The following is a 22,122-nucleotide window of genomic DNA, read 5'->3' as shown; positions in this document are numbered from 1 at the left end:
GAATTAAATAATATTTTGGAAGAGTGTGAGTATAAACATAAAGAGGCAGACTAGTTGTGAGTAGATCAGTTGTCCAGTCTGGCCTGATGACTTTTAATATTCCTGATAATCTCCTATATCTCATTTAGCCATTTGTTGGTAACAGCTTTTTATAAAGACATGTTAACACTTTTAGATATGTTTTTGACTGATGTCTGTTGTAATTATTATTTTAAAACATGCACATAAAAAAAATCTCTTGAGCTATTCAATTGTAGCCCTCTATAAATAATGACTACAGTCTATGTGGACCTGCCACAGTTAACAGGTATGTTGTGACTCAGGATGAAAAACTGATTGTGACCATCTTGTAGCCTATGTAGAGATCACATCACTGAAAGGGATCGACTGAGAAAAGCCTGCACACTGCCTGAGCTCTGTCTGTGTTTGTTGAAGAGATATTATCTCTGGGATGTGAAGCTGTGCAGGTGAACAGTGTGTTGGATTCTTCCTTATTCAGTCTGTCCCCGTCAGGGAGCTAACTCTGGCTAACAGCTGTCTGCAGATATCAGGCTGATGTCTTGTCAACACAAATGATGCCGATGACTTAGTGAGCAGACTTTCAGTTTCTCTTCTGTCTGTGCTCAAAGTGATGATCAGTGTTATCTGTACTTAGCTGAAGCATCTGCCACTTACATTTTTCCCAGAATAAATTCTGAGAAGCACTTCATGAAGTATTAGTATTTATCTGTTATAACTAAAGCACTGAGAATTTAAATAAACCATATATAAAGCCTGCTGTGAGTAATTAGTGTCTGATAAAGTTCCAGTAACGGTTTAGAATTTTTTGAAATTACATCTGCATCTTCTCCCTCTAATAAAATTATCAATAAGTTATTTCCAAGGTTTTCCTATGTTACTGCAGAGTCCATTTTCAGTGCAGAAAAAATAATAACGACGTTGACAATATTGCTCATAGCCACAAGTATCTCCCAATATCTTGAACCCAAACCAGGATAAAACTGGATCAAACTACAAAGACGGGACATGTGTCCTTCAACACTCTCAAAGTCAGCTATGTGAGAGCTTCTCTTTGGATCTTTTCTCATGAAAACATTTCTCAGAATTTTGAGATAATCTTGTCAATTCAGAAAAACATTTTCTGCATTTCAACATGCAATGTAGCTTCCAGACTAGTTCTGATGTCACAAAAACACATGAGAGCCTAAGGTAAGGATAGAGAACGTTTCCCGCTCAGCAGATGAAAGTAATAACAAACTCTGCACATAAGCCATTCTGCACAGTGAAGGTCAAACATCCAGCCGCAGTAACAATAAGCAACGCATTTTTGAGGGGAGGGGGATGGGGGGGGTGACTTAAAACCGAGCCAATTTAAATTTATGTCCTCATACCAAAACAGTGACACACTGGACCCTCTTTGTCTGACAACAACAGCTCCTCTAATTCAACAGAGGTAAACCTGAAGCTACCCATAAAAATAAATGGCGGCTTGCAGGTATGGAGATGTTGCTCCTTTTTAATGGCATCGTATATCAGCTGCCAGTGCCTGTATTTATCAGACATCTTAAAAATCACTCCCAGAAATCTCTGTGAAAGTTTGATTAGGACTAAAAATACTCTTAACTTCACAGTAGTACTTGAGTTATTTATAAAGCTTCCTACAGCACTCTCAACAATCATTACATGATTTTGTACATCGCTTAAAGGCAGCAGTAACAACATGGCAGAGAGCGGAGGAAGAGCAGTCTTCTTTAGCTATTGAGGAACACAAACACTGTGAAACCGAACGGTCTTTGACAGTGTAAATAAGTAGGACAGGTAGAAAATGCTGATACATTTAATTCTTTGGAGGATTTAACCTGATCTGAAGCATTTTGGTTGATGCCATATATTTTAACTTTATAATGACTACCTTGCCAATTTGAATTTTATAATATGACTTGCAGTCAAAGGGCCCCCTGAAAGGCAAATCATAACCTGCCTTAAGAACAACTAATTTAATATATACAGTCTAAATCATTTAATGATAACTTAAGAGATGTCAGTGATCAAAAGAAGGTTAAAGCTCAAGTTAAAAGCAGAACAGTGAACATATGGCATGAGTCCAGACTTGTGTGTAATGAGCGGTTCCTGTATGTGAAATATCCTGCGCTAAAGGAGAGCAGGTACAGAATAATCATTTTGGCTGTAGTGTTGTGGAGGAGTGCTCAGAGTTGAAGAGAGTATTTTTGGTAGCGAGGCAAGAACAAGCTTTCCGTAGTTCTGACCAAGTGGGTGTTGAGACTAAAAAACAGCTCTACAATTAAAAAAAGATGCAGGGGGTGGTAGAGGTGCTTGGCTTCAGGTACTGAGTAAGACCAGGAAGTGTCATCATCTGATGCACAAAACACAGTTAAACTATATGACAGGAATTTACATCTCTAGAACACTATCACACCGACAGCAGTTTTGTCTTTGTGTTTTAATCGTTGCCAGGTAGCAGAGGAAATACAACAACTTGCAAAATAAATTGTCTAGGACTGTGTGATGCTTGTATTGTGTCTGACCAGTGTGTTGTCTGACCAGATTACACAGCATTACATTGAGGTGAAAGATGAGCCTGGTTCTACTTCTTTGCTGGATGACCCAGTGTTTTATGGGAATCCTGTTGTGACAACAGAGTGGTCCTATTGAAATGAATGTGTGTGTTGTAAATCTGAGTCTCACAGTATTGCCTTTTTTAAATGTTTACATTGAACCAAATTTAAAGTGATGGCCCAGTGCACGTTTTTGGAATTAGCTGGAATTAGAGGTGGTATGTTTAACACAACAAAGTCGGCATCATGCAGGCTCTCCCTTTTACACAGCCGCCAATCCAGCTCTGCTGTACTGCACGCTTATTGTTGAAACAATAACTTCTCATTCTGTCTTCATACCTTTTTGTACAGAACAATGAGGTGGAATTAAGATGTTTTCACCTTGAGCAGTGTTTATTTTAAATATTGAAGAAGGATAATCTCACAATTAAAACGGGTATTGCAAAATTGAAAATATAGCGTTGACACACATTTTTCACCTTTGTTAAAATTAAAACTCAATTTGCAAGCATAACCCTGTCATGTTGATTGTGAAATCAATTATAAAATGGCATTTGGATATTTTAGTTTCACTAAATAGGCAGACAGTGTTCCATCTAAATTGTGCTGTCACTTTTGAAGATAAAAAATTTCACACTTTTAATGCTTCAAGGCTTTTTTCCTCAAATCTTTCACTGTCATCCATAAAAACCAGTGGGCAGGACTTAACTCCAGTTGGCTGAATTTTTATAGAAATGCAGCATTCAAAAGGTCATTGCAAGTTTTTATGGCTGTCTACAAGTCAGTGCATGGGAAAAATAGCAGTTAAGTGCATCCACTTACCTGTGCTTGAAACAATCCTGCTCTATGAATTTTATACTGATGAATACCAGGAACTCACTAACTTGTGACCGTAAAGATAGTGTTGTGTTAATTGGTGGGAAAATGAATTACGCATGGTTTTGAAGCCTTGAGGAGTCATAAATGCAATTACATTCAGGCCCCCTAATAATCATTGTCTGTGTGGCCAATTAAACATAAATTGCATGGGCACCAAATTTGTGAAATGAAGAAAGAGGATGTTTTAAATCTACTGTATTAGCTTCTCTGTGCTCCTTGTATCATATTGGGGAAAGCCATACAAGTATTGAAATACATTTTGACAAAGTTTATCTTACTAAGTAAAGTGCCAACAGACTCAAAACTGATCTGTCCAGTGTAGAATAGTTCATAATCTGCTGTAGAAATACCTCAGCAAGTCGGCAAAGAGCGCTGCTGATTGTATTCACTGCAGAAAACTTTGAAGCTGTCGCTCTGCTACTAGATGATAAAACATTTGTCACATGGGTTTGTGAGGTGAGGGGCCTTCAGCTGGGGCAGCACCAGTAAACCCATTCTCATGGAGAGAAGGACAGCCTCTGTCGCTGCCGAGAGGAGCTTAAAAATTGATTCTGTCTTCAACATACTCTGTTGTTTATGCAACAGATTGCACTCAGACAGGATTTCACTGTGGTAAACCAAAAGGCACTTGAGGTGTTAATTGTTGACAGCCACCTGGCAACACAGTGAAATCCACTGTAACAAAATAAACAAGAGCAGAACAAGTCATCTGCATCTCTCTTTCACTCTCTAAGTCTGAGCCATTGATTAGATGTTGATGCACACATTTAAATTTGCATAATTTGGGTGAGAACATTTTAATTCAGCCAACACAATGTCACTGTTTCTTGTAAAGGGATGTTTACAAAAAATCCCCAAGTATACAGTTGTAAATCAACCTTTGTAAACCTGGCAAATAAACCAGGGAGTGTTTTCGTGAACAGAGTAAAGACTCAAAAACAGAAAACTGTGAAACTTAGCACTCGTTGTTTTTACAGGCAACAGTGAGAATCCAGTCACTTAACTCACACCATCTCATTTATTTATTTATTTGTTCTACACATCTTGATTCTCCTGCAGATTTAGTTTTTAGGTTCACTAATGCTGAAATACATAACACAACTAAAATTTTGAAAGTGCTAATATAATCAAATCGCATCCTTTGTGTTTTAAAACTTGTTTCTTTGCTCATCTTTGTTTTTTTGATTCAAAATGACTAAGAACACAATTCTGCTCTCTCTGCCCCTGTTGACAAAATGTGCCACCATGAAATACTCCAATGCGAATTTATTGAGATAGAAAACCTTAAAGTCAACATATTATCTGCCGATGAAATAAGACCACTAACTATAATATTATAGCCAGGCTATTTAAAATATTTTAATAGATCAAGGAGTAATTTAACATCTTAAAAGATTTCTCATATACATCTAATGCTTAACTGCATATTCCCATGAGACAGTTAAAATAATAAAAAATTAAAATATTCCTTCCTGGGAAATGTAGTCAAACAATAATGCATTTTAAAAAGAGGGTTTATCATCTCTGATGCTATATTTACAAAGATGTGATAGAACTACATGATTGGGTTGGTATCTGAACAGACGTTGCTGAATGTTTTTACAGTAATCAAAATGACAGAAATGAATAAGAAACTGATGAGTCTCAGAATACATACACATACATTTCATAAATAAAAAAGTATTTAAAGTGCTATAGAATTTTCAAGGTCCCTTGAGTTTAGTTTTCACATTATTTCTTTCTTAGTTCTGAGTTAGTCTGCATTGAATGACCCCTCTGCTTTTCATTGTCAAGGATGTCCATGCTTTGCCAGACTGTGTTAGTCACGTATATAAATGGTGCTCGTCTCTCTCTCTGTGTTAATCTGCAGACAGCTTCCGTTACTCCTGTGACATCTGTGGCAAGAAGTATAAATACTACAGCTGCTTCCAGGAGCACCGTGACCTGCATGCAGTTGATGGTAACAAGAAGTTTTTGGACATTTTGCATGACAGTTTATTTCTTCTTTGAAACTCCCAAGACTTGAACTTGAAATCCATTTATATGTGAACTTCCTTTTTCACTCTGTCCTCTCAAGGCAGAACGAAGCAAAAGTAAAGTGGCTAGGTAAAGAGGACGAGATCAGGAAAAATTGAGCATTTTTTAATTTAAAAAAAACAAAGTCCTCCAAGTGAGAATAAAACAGCTGGTCCTTCACAGGTGAAGTGTTATTCAGGCAAACTAGTTCTTACTTCAGTGGAGGTAAACAAAGCCTGCTGTTTTAAATTGAGTATCTCCCCTAATGTATAAGTCAGAGGTAGGAAGGCAGAGAGGGTATAAATATGTAAACTAAAATAGCACTCAGCAGAGCACACTGCCAAGGCCCACCAGTTCCCTCAAATTCAATCAAAGTGTACGCAAAATTTCACATACTCCTAAATATCACTTCAGTACATATTTTTCATCAAGATCCATAAATTATACAATTTAATTCAAAATGGTGAAAATGTTGAAAAGTGCCCTAACTCGAATTGTCAAAGAAGGTGGGGAAATGCCAAAAATGAAATGGGTTTTTCCCTGACCCATACCACATCCTTCCACCAATTTCTATGGTAATCCCTCCAGTCGTTTTTGTGTAATCCTGCTAACTGACACGTGGACAAACATGCAAACCAACATGCACACATAACTTTTGGTGGAGGTAGTCAACAGTTGGATGCCTTTGCCATTCTCCATGCTAGGCAGAAATGAAACATTAATACAGGTATATACAGTGGCTACTCAATTTCTTATAGTATGTGTTGTTTTCTGGAAATTAACTGGCTGTAAACTAACAGGTTAACTAAATCTTTCTTATAATGTCTACACAGTTCAATGGGTTCTTGTCAAAAGAATTTAAAGACAAGATACACAACTTTTTTTGTTGTAGCCTTAATGTACCTTATTTGATTTTGTTTCAATTCATCCTGCAAGTAACAAGTAAAATGAAGCAAAGCTTGTGTATATGACCAAAGATGCAAGATGAAATTTTAGCCGTCAGTGTGTGTGAGTGATGCTGCCTGAACAGTATATATAACTGAGCCCAAGTCTTCAGTGAGGAACATATTGTCCTTTTGTTTCAGATCCTTATGAGCAGGTAGTGTTACCTGTGGATGGCCTTAAAGATGAGGAGCCAGTTGAACCATACCAGAAGATTGGACCAAGTAAGACTGTTTGTTTTTGTTCATTTTACAATAGGTTCATTTATTTCTACAGATGCTGGCAAATGGTGACTGGAAGCTTGACTTAGACGGATGTACCATAACAGCACAAGATTAAGAAGCTCACATTAAATACAGTTGTGTCAGAAGGAATTTGCAGCTGCTTTTCACCGCTTTGTGTTGATAAACACTGCAAAAGAAACGACCCAATTGGGATCATTTGTAACACATTATTTGACAGTTATTTGATATTTGATTAAGGTCATATCCTGATGATTATTTAAAAGAAATCTGAGTTAAACCATATGTTAACTTGGCATTGAAACTCCCATTACACATGGACAGCTTGAGTCCACCTGTGTCCAACTGAGTGTTTTGGACACAGTTTGTAATGAAAGCCTTAAGCCGTGGAGATGATCCATGTTTCAAAAAATAACACTAAGCATATGAGCTAACTCCGCACTGGAAAGGTTTCAGAACATGAGTCCAAAAGTCCTCCTTCGCAGGGGAAAAAGCACTCGCCCACCTCTTCAGAGACCGTGGGTTCAATCGACGGCAGCGGGTGTCCCTTCAAACACAATTGGCAGTGTTCGCAGGTGGGAAGCCTGCACTTGTCACTGCACTAATGAATCCTACTGATTGGGGGGAGATAGTGAGAACCTCTACACACTATGCAGGGAGACCACTGTGTTTATTTTATTATTGCTAAATGTATATTTTTAGATGACAATTATCAGTCGGGAAAAGCTCAGGATCACCAGCATTCTTCTCTTTCGCACTCTGTTAGGACTTTTTATTTTCTGCTTCTCCCTCATAAGGCACAATTACCTAAATAATCATCTCCCCTTTTTTTTTTTAACACAACTAATCCAACAAATTGAATCTTGATTGATATGACACAGATTTTTTTTCATCAGCACTGATATGAATGAAAACAAAGCATTGTTTGTGTGTTTTCTTGTCTCTAGAAACTGGGAGCTATGTTTGCGAGTTCTGTGGGAAGCAGTACAAGTACTTCAATCCATACCAGGAGCACGTCGCTCTTCACACACCGATGGGTGAGCTGGTTTTGTCAATGCTTAAGCTGCTATGCGAGGGATTAGAACAATTCTTACGCAGAATTTTGAGTCCTTACTTCGGCCATTATTTTTCTTCTGTACATGTATAACCCTTTATACTTATATGTTATGGAGGAATGTTGGTTTTTAATGTCTCACACTATCTCTAAGTAACTCTGAGAACATTTCTTGTTGCAGGGTCCTTTGATATGAAGGCATCCCGGGTACAGGAATGTGGTAGTATAGACATGAGTAAATTTGGCCACAGCCAAGCTGCCAAGATAAAAAGTAAGCAATCATTTTATCTCCTCTTACATTTTTCAGTAAGGTTTGATTGATTGTGTCCTTCCCAAAGTGTTCGTCCCTCATAACTCTTTAGGCTGAACATTTATACTTCAGACACAGACACACTACCAAGATGCACCTTGACAATTTGTGAAGCCCTAGAACAGTAGAAGAAGAATATTTACCTAAGCCTGACTGATGAGGGTTTTTGGGTGCTGATGACAAAACTGACACCGATATATCAGCCAAAGCTCACGACAAAGACATTTATTTTTACATTTACATTTCCACATCTTATCCATTATATTTGCCAGTGTTGATGTAGAAGCTGAATGTTTTGTAATTGACTGTAGATGCTGAGATGATAAATTATACAGTTGTTGGAATAAGTCAAGTTTAGCAGATTAATGTTGGTAAAATGACAAAAATAAAACTCAATTTGATTAGAAACCAAACACCTGCCTGCCTGAACTGCTGAAAAACGGCAGAGTGACTCACGAGTACAGCAGCAGTCATGATATTGCCAGACCTGAGTTTGAGGGCACAATAATATCAGCCCTGCTGTGAGAGCACATTGAAAATGGACCACACAATGGTTTAAGTATGTTGTACTGAGCCAGAAAATAAGGATGTAAGTGGACCTTCAGAGATTTGAGAAGTTCTGGGTCACATTGGCCTTCACCGTATTCCTGGAAAACTAATAACCTTAAGTGAATAATTTTTTCCTTTTTATGATTGATTTTTTTCCTATTGCCTTAAGCACCTACCCACATGAAAATTGTTTAAAAAATTACATTTAATACAGGTGACATCTTAATTTGTATTTTTTTACAGAATGTTTGTCACTTTAAACCTATTTTCTTATTTCTAGTCAACTTAGAAATGAATTTAATACATTAATACAATAATGTGAAATTATCATTTTTATATATTGCTTATCGTCAATTGTCAATAATGCAGGCAGTTTTAGATAACCGTTTGCCAAATCTGTTTTTTTCCAGTTGTCACAAATCACTGATTCTTCTCTCTACCGGTTCTGTATTTTGTGGCACATGAATCCCCCCAATCTCTCTGCGAAGAAGCTCTCTGCCATAAAGAACTATTTAAAGCATCGCACACACTCACATCTTAGAAGTGGGTCAATAAGATGGAATGAAGAAGCAGAATTAAACCCATATTTAAATGTAATATGAACATTTGGATCCTTTGTCAAGCCTGTTAGTGTGATTGATTTGCATGCTAAACTAAAATTAAGTGTAAATTGCATGTCATTGACTTGGCTCCATCGTAACTGATGTGTAGTTAATAACTTGAATTAAAAAATGCTATCCACATTATTTAGCATGGCCATGTCCCTCATTGTTTCTGCTGTGTTTTCACCAACAGACAGTCCATTCAGGCGGAAACTGGAGAGTGCGATTCAGTCGAGTCTGGTCGACACAAACAGCTCGCAGAATTCAAGCGGTGAGCACTGAGCCACTTAAGCAGCTTTCAGACATGCACTGAACTCTGCAGATCCTCTGTATTTTCTCCAGAGGAGGTGCATGTGTGAACGCAATTGTCTGAGTGAGACCGCCTGGCCTCCTAGTATAATGTCCGTAGATATCCAGGAGAATCCGCTTTGTTCACTGTGAGCGAGTGGGGGGGTTGATGATGCTTCTAACTCGTGACAGACGCAAAAATTAATGAAATAAACAAAAAGAAAACAAATATCTCCCGGTGAAAAAGCGGTGTCATTCATATAGAATATACAAACTAATATGCAGGAATGTGTAAATGTTGGCGTTTTGCAACTGTTGCTCTGCCTGAAAATTGAGATCAAGTGGGAATAGAGGATGTATGTAGAGGTTTGCTTGACCTACCTTGCATCAGTTGTTACTATTTAGAACTCAGGTCCAAGAGCTCTGTTATCATTATTATCCTACTCTTCATTCACACATGAAGATGGTGACATTGTTGAACACACATTATGCATCACCTTTAACTCTGACAACTGCTTTTCTCACTGGTTTAGAGTCAGTTGCATTAAATTAGAAGAAAGTGAAGTCACTTGTTTCTGTACGTCAATCTCCAATATTAAAGTAGAAATCTGATGAGATCAACTCACACCCACGGTTTTCAAAACCCTGGTTGCAGTCGTCCGAAAAGGCAAGATAAATATTTAATTAAAATAAGCAGGCTCACAGGCAGTTGGCAGGTGAGTAGGCTGGCAAAAATACTCATGAGATCTAAGACACTCAACTCTGGCAGCAAAACAGCCAAAAACTAATAGAAGAATTCTCCACAAAAGGAAATTAAAAGTCCAACCAAAAAATCAGAAGAAAGCCAAATGCAGGTTAAAAAAAAGGCTAAAATCATTCAATTTGTACCTGTAATATAATGACATTAAATTTACATTCACTCATTTTACGCTTTTATCCAAAATGACTTTCAGTTATACAAACTACACAGTTTACATCACCAACTACCACTGATCAAAGTTTCTGTATCACAGAGATGTAAAGCAGATGCTCTTTGATTGTAAATCAGCCTTGCATAAGTACATGTTAAATATACTGAATTATTATTGGAAAGAGCAGTAGAGAGAGGCTCCATGTGACACTCTTCTTTGCTCTGTCTTCTTGTCTGCAGGAACCCCGAGCCCTCTGGTGGCCACATCCTTCTCTACAACACCGAGTAAGTCCCACCCCACCTTCCTGCTCAAAACGACATACGCATGCTGCACTCCTTCTCATTTCACCTTTTTTCCTGGTATGCTTTAGTTTTTGTTAACCTGTCATTGTTTTGCACAAATAGTTTTCTCTGTGATCCACTGTGGTAATACAGATGTTTTACATTTAGCTACATTACCACCATTAGTGTCATGGTACATCTGGATTATGTTCAGACACACAGTAGATTTTGTCTTGTGCTGACCGACAGCTAAGCATTCGCTGGATAAGCAGTTTTAAATTCTTTAAATGCTTCAATTTTAAGATGTAAACATTCTTGCATTTATTAGATATGATATAGTAGAGAAAAGACAGTAAATGAAGGGACGGGTGTTGGAGGTGGTTTACATCCAAAACAGGTCTCCAACCAAATTCAAACTTTGGACATCAAACGCAAAATATGGGATTTAGATTTGGGCTTAAAAACAACCTACCTCATCTTGTTTGGACTGACTCTCAGAGCTGCTCCCTATGGCAGAGATCCAGTATAGATCAGGGATAACAGAGGCTAGTAGGTGGACAGACGCGCAGTATTTTTTACTTTTGCCTCCAACCAAGAGTCAACACTCTTCTGGACCTTGTGATTTTTTAGAACCCTACACTTGTGGTGCCTGTGGCATCCAGTTCCAGTTCTACAACAACCTGCTGGAGCACATGCAGTCCCATGCTGGTGAGTCCATGACTACAAATGCATGTTAAGCTCGACAGGGAGATGAATGCAGAATGTGAACATACCCTCAGAGGCTGCAATGCATGTGAAAGTCTGTACAATTACACGTAATCCTTTTATTGTTTACTGAGGCTTTGTTCATAGAACTGTTGTACACAATACAACATTTGTATAGTTCCATTGAATACATCAATGAGTAATGAGGGTTGTTGCAGATCTGGATCTGAGGCTGCAGGATACGTTTTTTGTTTAGTGCATCATACAACGCCATTCAAACATTCAGAAAACACTTAGTTATGTGTTATATGAACTAATTCACTAGTATTGAGAATGTCAAAAATAAAGACCATCTCCAATGTCAAACAATCACAGCTGAAAGTCATGACAAAAAGTACCAGTGCACTAAAATAAGATCAAATACTAATGTTATAGTGATATGATAAATATTTAACAAGCTGTAACTATGTTTGGTATTTTTACTGGATAAATTATTGTTGTGTGGTTTGTTTACCTGTTTATATGAATTATGTTGCCTTTCTGTTATCTGGACACTTTTAAAATACTCTTGTCAAGGAAAACAGAATATACTACACTATTTTTACACTAGATGATGGTATAATTGATGTGAGTTTGACTTCATTTAATAAAAAGAAAAGCTACTGATCTTGTTTGAGAATTGACTGAGACAAAAATAGATTAAATTGAAAGATTGAATTGAAAATATTTACTATCTACTTCTAAAGCGTAATTTGTCCATGAAATATTCAGGGAGGCCGACTTTCTACTCAGACTTTCTCTGTCTCCTTTTTTGATTTTTCTGTCATGATTTTATCCTTTACTTTTTTCATGTATCTCATTTATTCTCCATTGAATTTGTACAATATCATCGCCTGTGCTCGATCTTGCTCCTCTGTGTCTCCTCAGCTGACAATGAGAACCACACCAAAGGGGAGTCTCCCAAAACCTCCTCAGCCACGGGTCCTCAGGAGCAGCTGTGGAGAGGTTCTCAGGCTCCGGCCCATTCCTCAGTTAAACTACAAATCCAGCCTCAGAGTATTTCCCAGAGAAACCACACACTCAGCCGTAAGTTCTGCCATCAACCATATTTATTGCAGGCTTTTTTAGTTATTGTTTATATAGAGATATGAAAAGGTGTGAACTCCTTGCGATTCTTCGAATACTTTGTTATTATGGTGCCTTGGTGGTGAAGAGATTTACCATATAGCTGCAATGTCCTTGTGTTTGATTCTCAGTAGGGATATTAGTTGGATTCCATACCCCCCTGTCTCCCTTTATTTCCTGTCTGTATATCTATTGTATCTGTATAATATATGTGGAAAACTTTATTGCTATATTTCTCTGATATTTAGGTTATTTTTCATTTATACCGTACCAGAAGGTAAACCTTTGTCTCAAGTGAATATAATTCAAAACATCTTAAGTATAAACTCCATACCAGGGGTGTTTCTTATCAAGGGCCTCTTTAGTTTTTATAGCATCTTTCGAGCGCCACATTAGAGTATTGAACACATATATCATGATAACCTCTAACGCGATGGCTGCAACTGCTTCTCTTTGGCGAGGCATCTGATGTCAGATGATAGTGATGAAGATGCTACTGGTGGTGAGCAGCTTATACGACTTCTCACCTCAACAAATGCTCACCTTTGGCGGTGCCATGCAGACCTTACAATGAAAGCAATTCCTCTCCTGTATCTTGCTCTGCAGTAATCCCACACACACAGATGGTGATTTGGGCAGAGAGAAAAACTTACATATCTTGCAGTGTTCTTCTGTGCTTTTTCTCTTTCCATGTTAATACCTCAAAATTTTCTGACAGTGTTTTCTGTCAATGTATCAAATTATAGTTACCATCCAACTAATTATCTGTCTTGTGTTTGTGTGTTTTCTTATCATCCATCTGCTGTACCGCAGAAAATAATGGACTACCTGAGAAGGAGCGACAGCAGGTGGCTGAGCGTCTTTTACGGGTAATGTGTTCAGATCTGAGCATGCTAAACGTGCTTAACAGCAAGGACTTCCTGAAGTTGGCACAAACCTTCGTGGATACTGGTGCTCGTCATGGTGCCTACTCTACCCGTGATGCTCTTGGCAACATGAGTGCCTTGGCACTGCGTCAGCTGCCCCGCATGTACAACCAAGTCAAAGTCAAGGTCACGTGTGCTCTAGGCTCAAACTCCTCACTTGGCATCGCCGTCACCTGCCACGCCCAGACATCCGGACCAGATGCTTGCTTTGTTCTCACAGCCTACCAGGTGGAGGGGTCGAGACTGAAGCGCTATGTGCTTGGCGTAAGGGAGGCTGAGCTTAGGGAGGGACCTGAGCAGATTCACCACTGGGTCCAGAATGTGCTCTCAGAGTTTGTCATGTCAGACATTCGCACTGTGTATGTCTCGGAGCCCCGGGTGTGGGCGGCAGGATTTGCTGGATCACCTCTGGGTGGCGGTGGCCGGGGGAGGATATGCTTGCGATGCGCTGGGTGTTCACTCGGTGCTGTTGTCCAGGCTGTCCTCGGGAAGCGCAGTCTCCAGGCTCGAGGTCTGAATGAGTTGGCCGAACTTCTCTCAACTTGCAGAGATATCGCCTCCTCCACTACACTGTCTCTCCGTGAGGAACAGTGCACCAACACATCCACAAGCACAGCTGATGAAGGTTCACAGGGCAGCCCCGCACAGTGCCCCACTCCTCCTTGCTGGGATCGCATGGCTGAAGCTCTTCTGCAGGTCCATGCCCACTTTGAACAGATCTGTGAGGCTTATGGACGCAGCAAGTCCACGGCTCCACTGCTCCAAGGTCTCAACAAGCATCTGCTCGGCACGCTGGCTTGTCTGTTGGCACCTCTGCGCCTGGCAGCTCTGGAGCTGAGCAGCCAGAGGAGACCAACCTTACAGCAGGTGCTGCCTGTCTACCTTCGCTTGGAGAAGTTTTTCACATCTAAAGCAGGGGAGGCTGGAACTGGCACGGCTAGCAAACTCTGCCACTACTTCCTAGAAGCACTAAAGGAAAACTTTAAGGTACTGAACTGGTATTGCTTTTGCATAAGTTTGTAAAATGCTATAATTATTATGCTATAAAAAGGAAATTGTGCAAGCTGGGTTCTGTTTATTACAGTAATATTTAAAGTCATTACCCTTCAAAACCTTGTTTTTATTTTAACATACAGAAGCCAACGTTGTGAATTATGATATGCAGGGATTTTTAATTGAAAATAAGTAAACATGATTACAAATGTACTTTCCCCTTACTAGAGCTGAGTGCTCAGTGATTGCAATGACCTCCAAGCACCAAAAGCTGACACAAATTGTCATGTCATATTTGTAATCATGTTTTTTGCATTTCAAGTACACAGCTCTAGTAAGGGGGAAATACATGTGAATAATTGGTTTTATGAAGGACTGCGAGTCACTAAATAGTTTCTTTGTCTCCAGGTTGAACGCGCTCACCAGGTCGCCATGATCCTGGACCCACAAATCAAGCTACGTTCAGTGCCAGCCTACCAGCATGAAGACATCATTTCCCGTGCATGTGAAATGGCTACTGAAACCAGGGATGGAGGTATGACAGGTGGTGGAGGTTCGGGTGGTGAAGATCGAGACACTGATGGCCCACCAACCCCTAAAATAAGCCGCATAGAGGGAAGTGGAAGCAATGGCGGCACTTCAAGGAGGACACCCTCATGCACGGTGTCTGGTAGCGATGAGAGTCAGAGCCAAGTTAGACAAGAGATTTTTCAGTACCTGGCTGAGCCTCTTCTCCAAGGCACACCTGATCTCCTCCAGTACTGGAGCTCTGCAGTGGGCGACAAGTTTCCCAGACTCGCTCGCCTGGCACTGTGGCTCCTCGCCGTTCCTGCCGTGGGCATACGGGGCGAGTGTGTGACTGTGTGTGAGCAGAGCCTGGCCATGAAGAGGAGGCAGCAGGTAACCACTGAGGAAATGAACAAACTCATTTTCCTTCGCTCCAACATGGGCTAGAAGAGAAAACCCAACCTACCCTTATCAACCAAACGTTCACCTCCAACAAATGACTCAAGACTATTATTTATATACTGTAGGTTTAGACCAACTGTAAACTTCAATGTGTATGGACATTAAATACAGATATTTACAGGAAAACTCACATTGTATAGGTCGCACACACCCATAAAGCAGCATATTACATATTTTATATGGAGAAAGGACTGTTGAAAAGTACTGTGGAGAAAATGTAGGGGTGGAACGTTCACTCTCAAAAGATCGTCCCGTTTGGTACGCCTTCCTCGGTTTGGGATGCACATGTCAGCAGGATGAGTTTTGGTTTTCTCTTGGCCAGTAAATTTAATTACTCCAGCCTAACAACTTAACTGCTACAAGGCTATGATGCTGTTATTCTCACTGGATGGCAACATTTTCAGGTAAAATCTACTCGCTGCTTGAAGCTGCTGTCATAGACCTCTGAAAACACAATCAATCATCAAAGACGTTAGCAGTAAGTACTGTAGCATGTACAGTATGTTGTATAGTAATTGTTTTCATTGGTGTATGACAAAAAAATCAAGTGGTGAATCTTCACTGCCATTGTATCTCTGAGACTTGTACCAGGTTTATGATTTACTGTTATGTACCACTGGCAGTGATATGTTTTAGCCACAGGAGATCTGAGCTAAATCATGACAGCTAATTTGGTGTTTGCACCAGTGGTCTCTACATGTAGCTGCAGATCATTTACATGCACTGCACATTTCATCCAGAAGGGTAAAAAAAAAATTCCAGCTGAATAAACAGGAATTCTGATATGAAGCCTTCCTCCTTGTTTATGATACTTACAGTGAGGAAGTCATGAAATGGTTTGACTTCTTTCTAAAATTCGATGAGGTAAAACCCTCACACCAGGGACACACTGTCCGTGTGAGTCCAGCTGCTCTTCTAGAAAGTCGGGGTCACACCTATTTTCTCCCTGTGTGATCAGACGCAGCCCTCGGTGTGGCCCAGGCTGGAAGCAGAAGTCAAACTGACAGACCTCCAGTAGTTAACGTGTGCTCATGACACAGAGAGGGCAGCATTGTATCAGAATCTTTTTGTGGTGCATTTACACTGATTTCATTCAGCCTTACTATTATTACCTATTACTATTAAAGAAATGTACTGACTACATAAATCTTATATAACTCTTTTAATACTTGATGGTACAACCCAGCCTGCATGTCAGTAAATACACAGAAATAACATGTTGATGACATTTTGTCTCTTTTGATGATATTTTCCAGTCAGTTCTGTGAAAAGACACTTACAGCTGTGTCTTTAAGTTGCATTTAAACACCTCAGTCTGCATTAGCCATCAGTTCAAGCTTGTAGACAAGTGGTCGACCACTGTGTATGTCTAGTTGTGTATTTGTTTTCAAAGCTTAATTAGAAAACACTTTCACAAAAAGATAGCTACTTTATTTATTATCCTTTCCTCATTCTTCACGAGAATATAAACATCGTCTTCCTTACGTGAGCTACACATTTCCATTTTTTTAAGGCAATAAGTTTTATCATAGGGCAGAGTTTCTGACTTTCTCTATTGAAATTGACTTTTGTCACGATGCTCCCACGGTTTATTATTATTAACAGTATATATTATTTTTCTCTTTGTGAAATCAACAGGATTTTCTCAGGAATGAGTGCACCCAAGCAGGCACCGCCACTTTTTCCTCACTGAACCTAAAAAATGTCCTCACTGAACCTAAAACACACCAAACTGTGACCTCAATGCCGAGGCATGTACTGAACCGTGACTTTCTGCGAAACGTTCCACCCCGAATGCAGTTAGTGCCATTTGCAACAAACGCAAAAGAAAAAAAAAAGGATCTGTTTATGAGAATCTTATTTCTTTCAGGACGAAACACATTCTGACAGTACATTCATTAAAGTCACCACATGCATACTAATGAAGTCAAGTTATTTATTTTTTTATGGATTCTAGAATACATTTACACGAGCTAATACCTCCTAAAAATGACTTGGATGAATGGAAGTTATACTGTAACGTGTGTTTGTTGCCTCTGGTACTAATCAAGTCAAATGCTATTGTCATTTATGTTTTTTGGGCCTTAAGTCTCTTTTCATGTGATCACCTTGAATCCCTCGAGTCAGAGCCAACTTCATGCCTTGATATTGCTGTTCAATGGCCTTCTTTTCACCATGTTTTCTAAAGCTTGTAGTTTTGTTTTACACTCCTGTAGACGTCTTCTGGCTGATTGGAGGAAACAATGTCCTCTGGTGGTCAAATGTGGACTTTTTAAAAAATCGTGGGTAACTGTGGTATTTGAAAAGTGCTTTGTTCCAGTGTTCCCAAGTTTTAAAAACCAACAGAGCATGTATGCTTTTACTACAACCTCAGTTAATAATACAGGTCATCAGGTCATGAATCATTTCAACATGAACACACCCAAGCACAAGTATCTACTGTTAAAACGTGTAATGAAATAACTCAGTGTAAGTCACATTTGCAGGTCTACACCACAATATTTTTATTCCGTTTATTTTTTGCAGAAGCTTTATCATTTACTCTCCGTTTAAATCAAAGATCATTGATAGTCCCACATAAAACTAGAGTGAGATGCGAATGGTTTAAAAAAAAGCCAGGGACAGATCGGCTTCACTTTCAAATCTTTTTTAATCCACATAAATACAACTGTGGGTTTATATTTACTTTTATATGATTTGAAATTCTAATTTTAATTAGAAATGCATACAAGGTTAAATGATATTAAACCATCAGTAGTGAATGGCTCTGCATTGCACACATTTTCACATGTTTTCTAATAGACTGTACTGTAGCCTCCCTTTACCTCTGTTCACAACTTTAGTGTTTGATAAATCCTTTTCTCTCTTGAATTTTTATTTTGAAGTGTCAGATTTTTCTCACTCGCATTTTTGGTTCTCAAAAAGATTGAATTATTATGTCAGGGTTGATTTTTAATTATCTAACATCTGGGTTGATTTTGATTGTCTAACATTTTGACACAGTGTATCTGATTTTCCTCTGGTTCTGTGAGATGTGGGGAGCAGCGTTTGATTCCCTGTGACCCAGACATGCATCATTTCCAAAATCAATATGTATCCTGCTGTTTTCAGTCTGATTTATGTCACACGTTTATATTTTGGTAGTAAAACAAACACTTGCTGTAAATTATATTTTAAATTTTATTTTATTTTTGACTTAAGTACCAGTCTAATGTTTTACCTCAGTACTCAGAAGGTAATGTTGTAACTTAGTGATCGGAAAATCAGTTGTTCATACATAAATTAGCTTTGGTCAAGGAAATAGTCGAAATACTGTACGTTGGTTTTGCGGTTTTAGCGGCGATCCTCGATTGAACCGATGAAGGGATTTTTCTTACAGTTTTTAAAATAAGTATTTTAAATAGGATATGCTCTGGGACAAAATGCCATTGTTGACGTGATGATGTCAACTTGATTTTGCTTAGAAATAACACTCTTCTTTTGTTGATTAAATGAGAATTATATCTAAGATATGCATGCTTTTAATAAGATATATAAAGTTATAAGCCAGTGTTTCTCATCAGATGGAAGTTAATCGTGGTGTTCAGACGGTCGTTCAGAGTAAGAAAAGCAAACGCAGACTGAATTTTAACCTTTCGAGGTGGGAGTAGCGATGTTGATCATGGGTTGATGTTCATGGGCTTGACATCATCCATCATAAGGATGTACTATGTAAATACAAGAGAACTGCTGTTTTTATGCCACAAGGGGGCGCCTTCATTTCAGAGCTACAGTAGGGAGCACCAATAACATTATACCTCTTTTTTCTACAGTAGCATTTCAAAAAGGTTTTGATATAATATAAAACTCAACTTAGATACTGTTATTAGACAAACTGAGATCAGCTGTAAGTTTTATTTTGTTTCAGGATTTTAACTTATTCAGATAATAAAAGTTCAACTTGTAAAATATGGTATGAGGATGCTAACATGGAGATCTGTTTTAACAATGGATTATAGTCTGTATTATCAATTCAGGTTAAGAAAACTAGTGTTGCTTTCATCCTATTTAAACAAGCATTTCTTCCTTTTATACTCTGCTAAGATGCAAAAAAATGTGTTTGATTCTATTCAGTTTGTCTTTTTTATCGCACTTTGGCAGCAGATTCCTGTGTAGATTCTGATCTGAGTTGTCTTATTATTAGTAAGCCTAATTTATACTTTTGTAGCAACACTATTTTTATATAATGGCAAAGAAAGGGTTCCGTGTCTTTTGTTTTCCTGCTTTTTTTTTTTTTTTTTTTTTTTCCTGTGTCATATATGGCAGCGCTGTTCAATGTTTCTTGAATACATTACCCACTGTAGTATGTGATGTGTGAATAAACTCCAAATCTGTGTCAAGCTGTTGTGTGCATGTAGTCAGAGGAATGGTAACTGTGTGTGTTGGGAATGGGACGATGCTGGAGAAACTGGAAAGCATTTAAAAGTCATAGAGTCCAGTTTAATCCCTGTTACACAAACGTTAGCTGAAAATCTTGACCTCTGCGTTACCTCTGGCCTCCATCATGGATGAAAAGTTTCTTTTTCTGTCAAGGGCTGAAGTCAATGTTTAGAAAAGCTGCTCCTGTATTTATGACTTGATAAGAGATTTGACCACCTTCCTGTAAAATGAGGATGGTTGCTTATTTTTAGTATGAATGGGGACCCCCACCTTGAGGGGAAACAAAGTGAAGGTTTCCACAGTGTCTGAGAGGCCGAGACGGAGGGCTTCAAACACATGTGGGGGGGGTAGGCCTTATATAAGGGCAGAGTGATTGAAGCCTCGCACAGGGGAGTGAATATACAGAGGCCGCTTAGAAGTGCGTGCAAAGGTTCCCCAGGGGCCACGGATGGGGCAAAGGAGCGAGGGAGTCAGACAGAAAGAGGGAAAGAGCGAGCAAGTGTTCATCGCAGCCTCCTGACGCTCTTCCTCCTCTCGCACCCGGGTCAGTCGGCCCCCAAGGTGCAGCAGTCTGCAGCCATGCAGAAACACTCACACTCTTGTCCCCTCCACTGCTCCCAACCCGAGGACGCCCCAAACCAAAGCCTAATTTGCAGCACATGCGTCAAAGTTTTGCCTCCCCCCCCACTGCCCCCTCAACAACCCTCCACACACAAACACACACACACACACACACACACACACACACACACACACACTCCAACCTCCTCCCTTCCTCCGCACTGCTGAAGTTAACGTTTTTCCACCAGCTCTTGCTACAGTGAGATGCTAAATTTGTTTTTGCTCACAGCACCAAGTGTGAGTGAGTCAGCCCCCCCCACCCTCATTTTCACTCATTTAGGAAAGTGTGTGTGTCGGGGGGGACAATTGCTTCCGTTTAGTTCTGGGCTAAAGTTGCAGATCAGCTCCTTCTCAGAGGAGTGTATGGCTCTGCTTTATGCTTAGTGCATACACACGTTTTACTTTTGAACCATTGTTTAAGTCCTTCATCTTTGGATTTGGACTTGAGTAAAATCAGGCTGTGATAAATGCAGTAGGAGCAGAATATTAAGGGGGAACCCCTCTGTGTATCAGTGTTTGAACACTAGGTGGCAGTGTCTGACTTTTTATCACTGATAAAGTGGCTACAATCATTGCATCGCCTGAGCAAAATAATGAAATCTGGTTCGGTAACAATACAAATGCAGGCCTCAAAAACATTTGACTTAAACTCAATGATTCTGGGCTACATGACATTGCACAGATGATCTTATTGCTTTCATAACAGTCATGGAGAAGTAAGTGGAAACACTAAACTGTCAGAACCGATTAGAGGGAACATTTTAGGTGAGGCCACGATGTTTCGGACAAACTAAGACTTTCAAAGCCAATAATCCGAAAACTGCTTTTAGTTTAATTTTGGCCTCTGCTTATATACAGGAGAACTTTGTTGCTGTGTGAGGAAAACCCCCGACATCATAAACATGCTATCTGACTCAATGAGCTACAATTCATCACTGGCACCTCAGTGTCATCCTCACCTCCCTGCATGGCGCCCTCCTCTCTAATTACTGCTGCTGACCAGTTTCACCTCCACCTTTATACTTCAGAGTGAAGCAGTTACTCAGTGTCTTGCTGGACTGCACCCCCCGTTCAGCTCTAAAGCCCAACTGTATTTCCATTTGTTGCAATAAATGGTTTAATCATGAAACGTGTTCCTGACAACACTTGAACAAGTTTGATTTCTCTCAGAGTTTCATGTTTATGTCAGTGGCCCATTAATAAAAAAAAAAAAATGCAGCCTTGCTGGACACATGTAACCATCTAACCACATTCCCAGTCACAGAGGAACGTCTGTGGACTTCCCTTTGCCCTTGGCTGTCACTCAACTAACGAGAAAGGCTTCCAGGTTTCGATTTTCCGAGCCCAAACCAGGCGGTGCCGTGTAGCTCCCACCTCTGGCATTGACAAGGTTGTCACCTTCACCTCTGCCCAGCCAATAAGCCATCACAGCTGTCCCGGCGTGTCTGCTCACTGAGCGTTGGAGGGACAGGGAAGGACAGGCGGAAGGAAGTGCTCCTCCTCCTCCTCTCTTTGTCCTGTATGGAGGACCCGGTGGCACCGGCGCTGTGGTTTCTCCCGCTCAGCAGGTGCTGACTTTTATCAGTAGTGACATGAATGTACAGAACTGCCAGGGCGCATCCACCCAGCTGCTGTCAGGTGTCGTTCCCGCTAACACTCCACCTAGCCCCTGACCTCACAGGCACCCGGTGCGCCTGTCTGTTCGCCTGCCTGC

General features: G+C 39.8%; 1 protein-coding gene across 10 annotated transcripts in view; it reads left to right on the top strand.

The window, feature by feature from the left end:
- znf618 (zinc finger protein 618) overlaps positions 1-19,747 on the top strand; it is a 31,781-nt gene extending 12,034 nt beyond the window's left edge. For 3 of the 10 annotated variants that reach the window (XM_069513582.1, XM_020082437.2, XM_069513583.1), the window contains exons 6-16: positions 5,326-5,415; positions 6,557-6,637; positions 7,141-7,230; positions 7,603-7,692; positions 7,891-7,980; positions 9,364-9,441; positions 10,609-10,653; positions 11,281-11,358; positions 12,283-12,441; positions 13,294-14,393; positions 14,808-19,747. In XM_069513582.1, the coding sequence (XP_069369683.1) occupies positions 5,326-5,415; positions 6,557-6,637; positions 7,141-7,230; positions 7,603-7,692; positions 7,891-7,980; positions 9,364-9,441; positions 10,609-10,653; positions 11,281-11,358; positions 12,283-12,441; positions 13,294-14,393; positions 14,808-15,353 (2,447 nt within the window). In that variant the 3' untranslated portion in view covers positions 15,354-19,747. The remainder of the gene's footprint in view (positions 1-5,325; positions 5,416-6,556; positions 6,638-7,140; positions 7,231-7,602; positions 7,693-7,890; positions 7,981-9,363; positions 9,442-10,608; positions 10,654-11,280; positions 11,359-12,282; positions 12,442-13,293; positions 14,394-14,807) is intronic. The other 7 variants (XM_020082442.2, XM_020082441.2, XM_020082440.2 and 4 more) reach the window with 6 other exon arrangements.
- Positions 19,748-22,122: the final 2,375 nt, after the last annotated feature.

The sequence above is a fragment of the Paralichthys olivaceus genome, chromosome 18 (assembly GCF_024713975.1).
Source record: "Paralichthys olivaceus isolate ysfri-2021 chromosome 18, ASM2471397v2, whole genome shotgun sequence".
Taxonomy (NCBI): domain Eukaryota; kingdom Metazoa; phylum Chordata; class Actinopteri; order Pleuronectiformes; family Paralichthyidae; genus Paralichthys; species Paralichthys olivaceus.
This window is presented reverse-complemented; position numbering and strand designations above follow the sequence as displayed.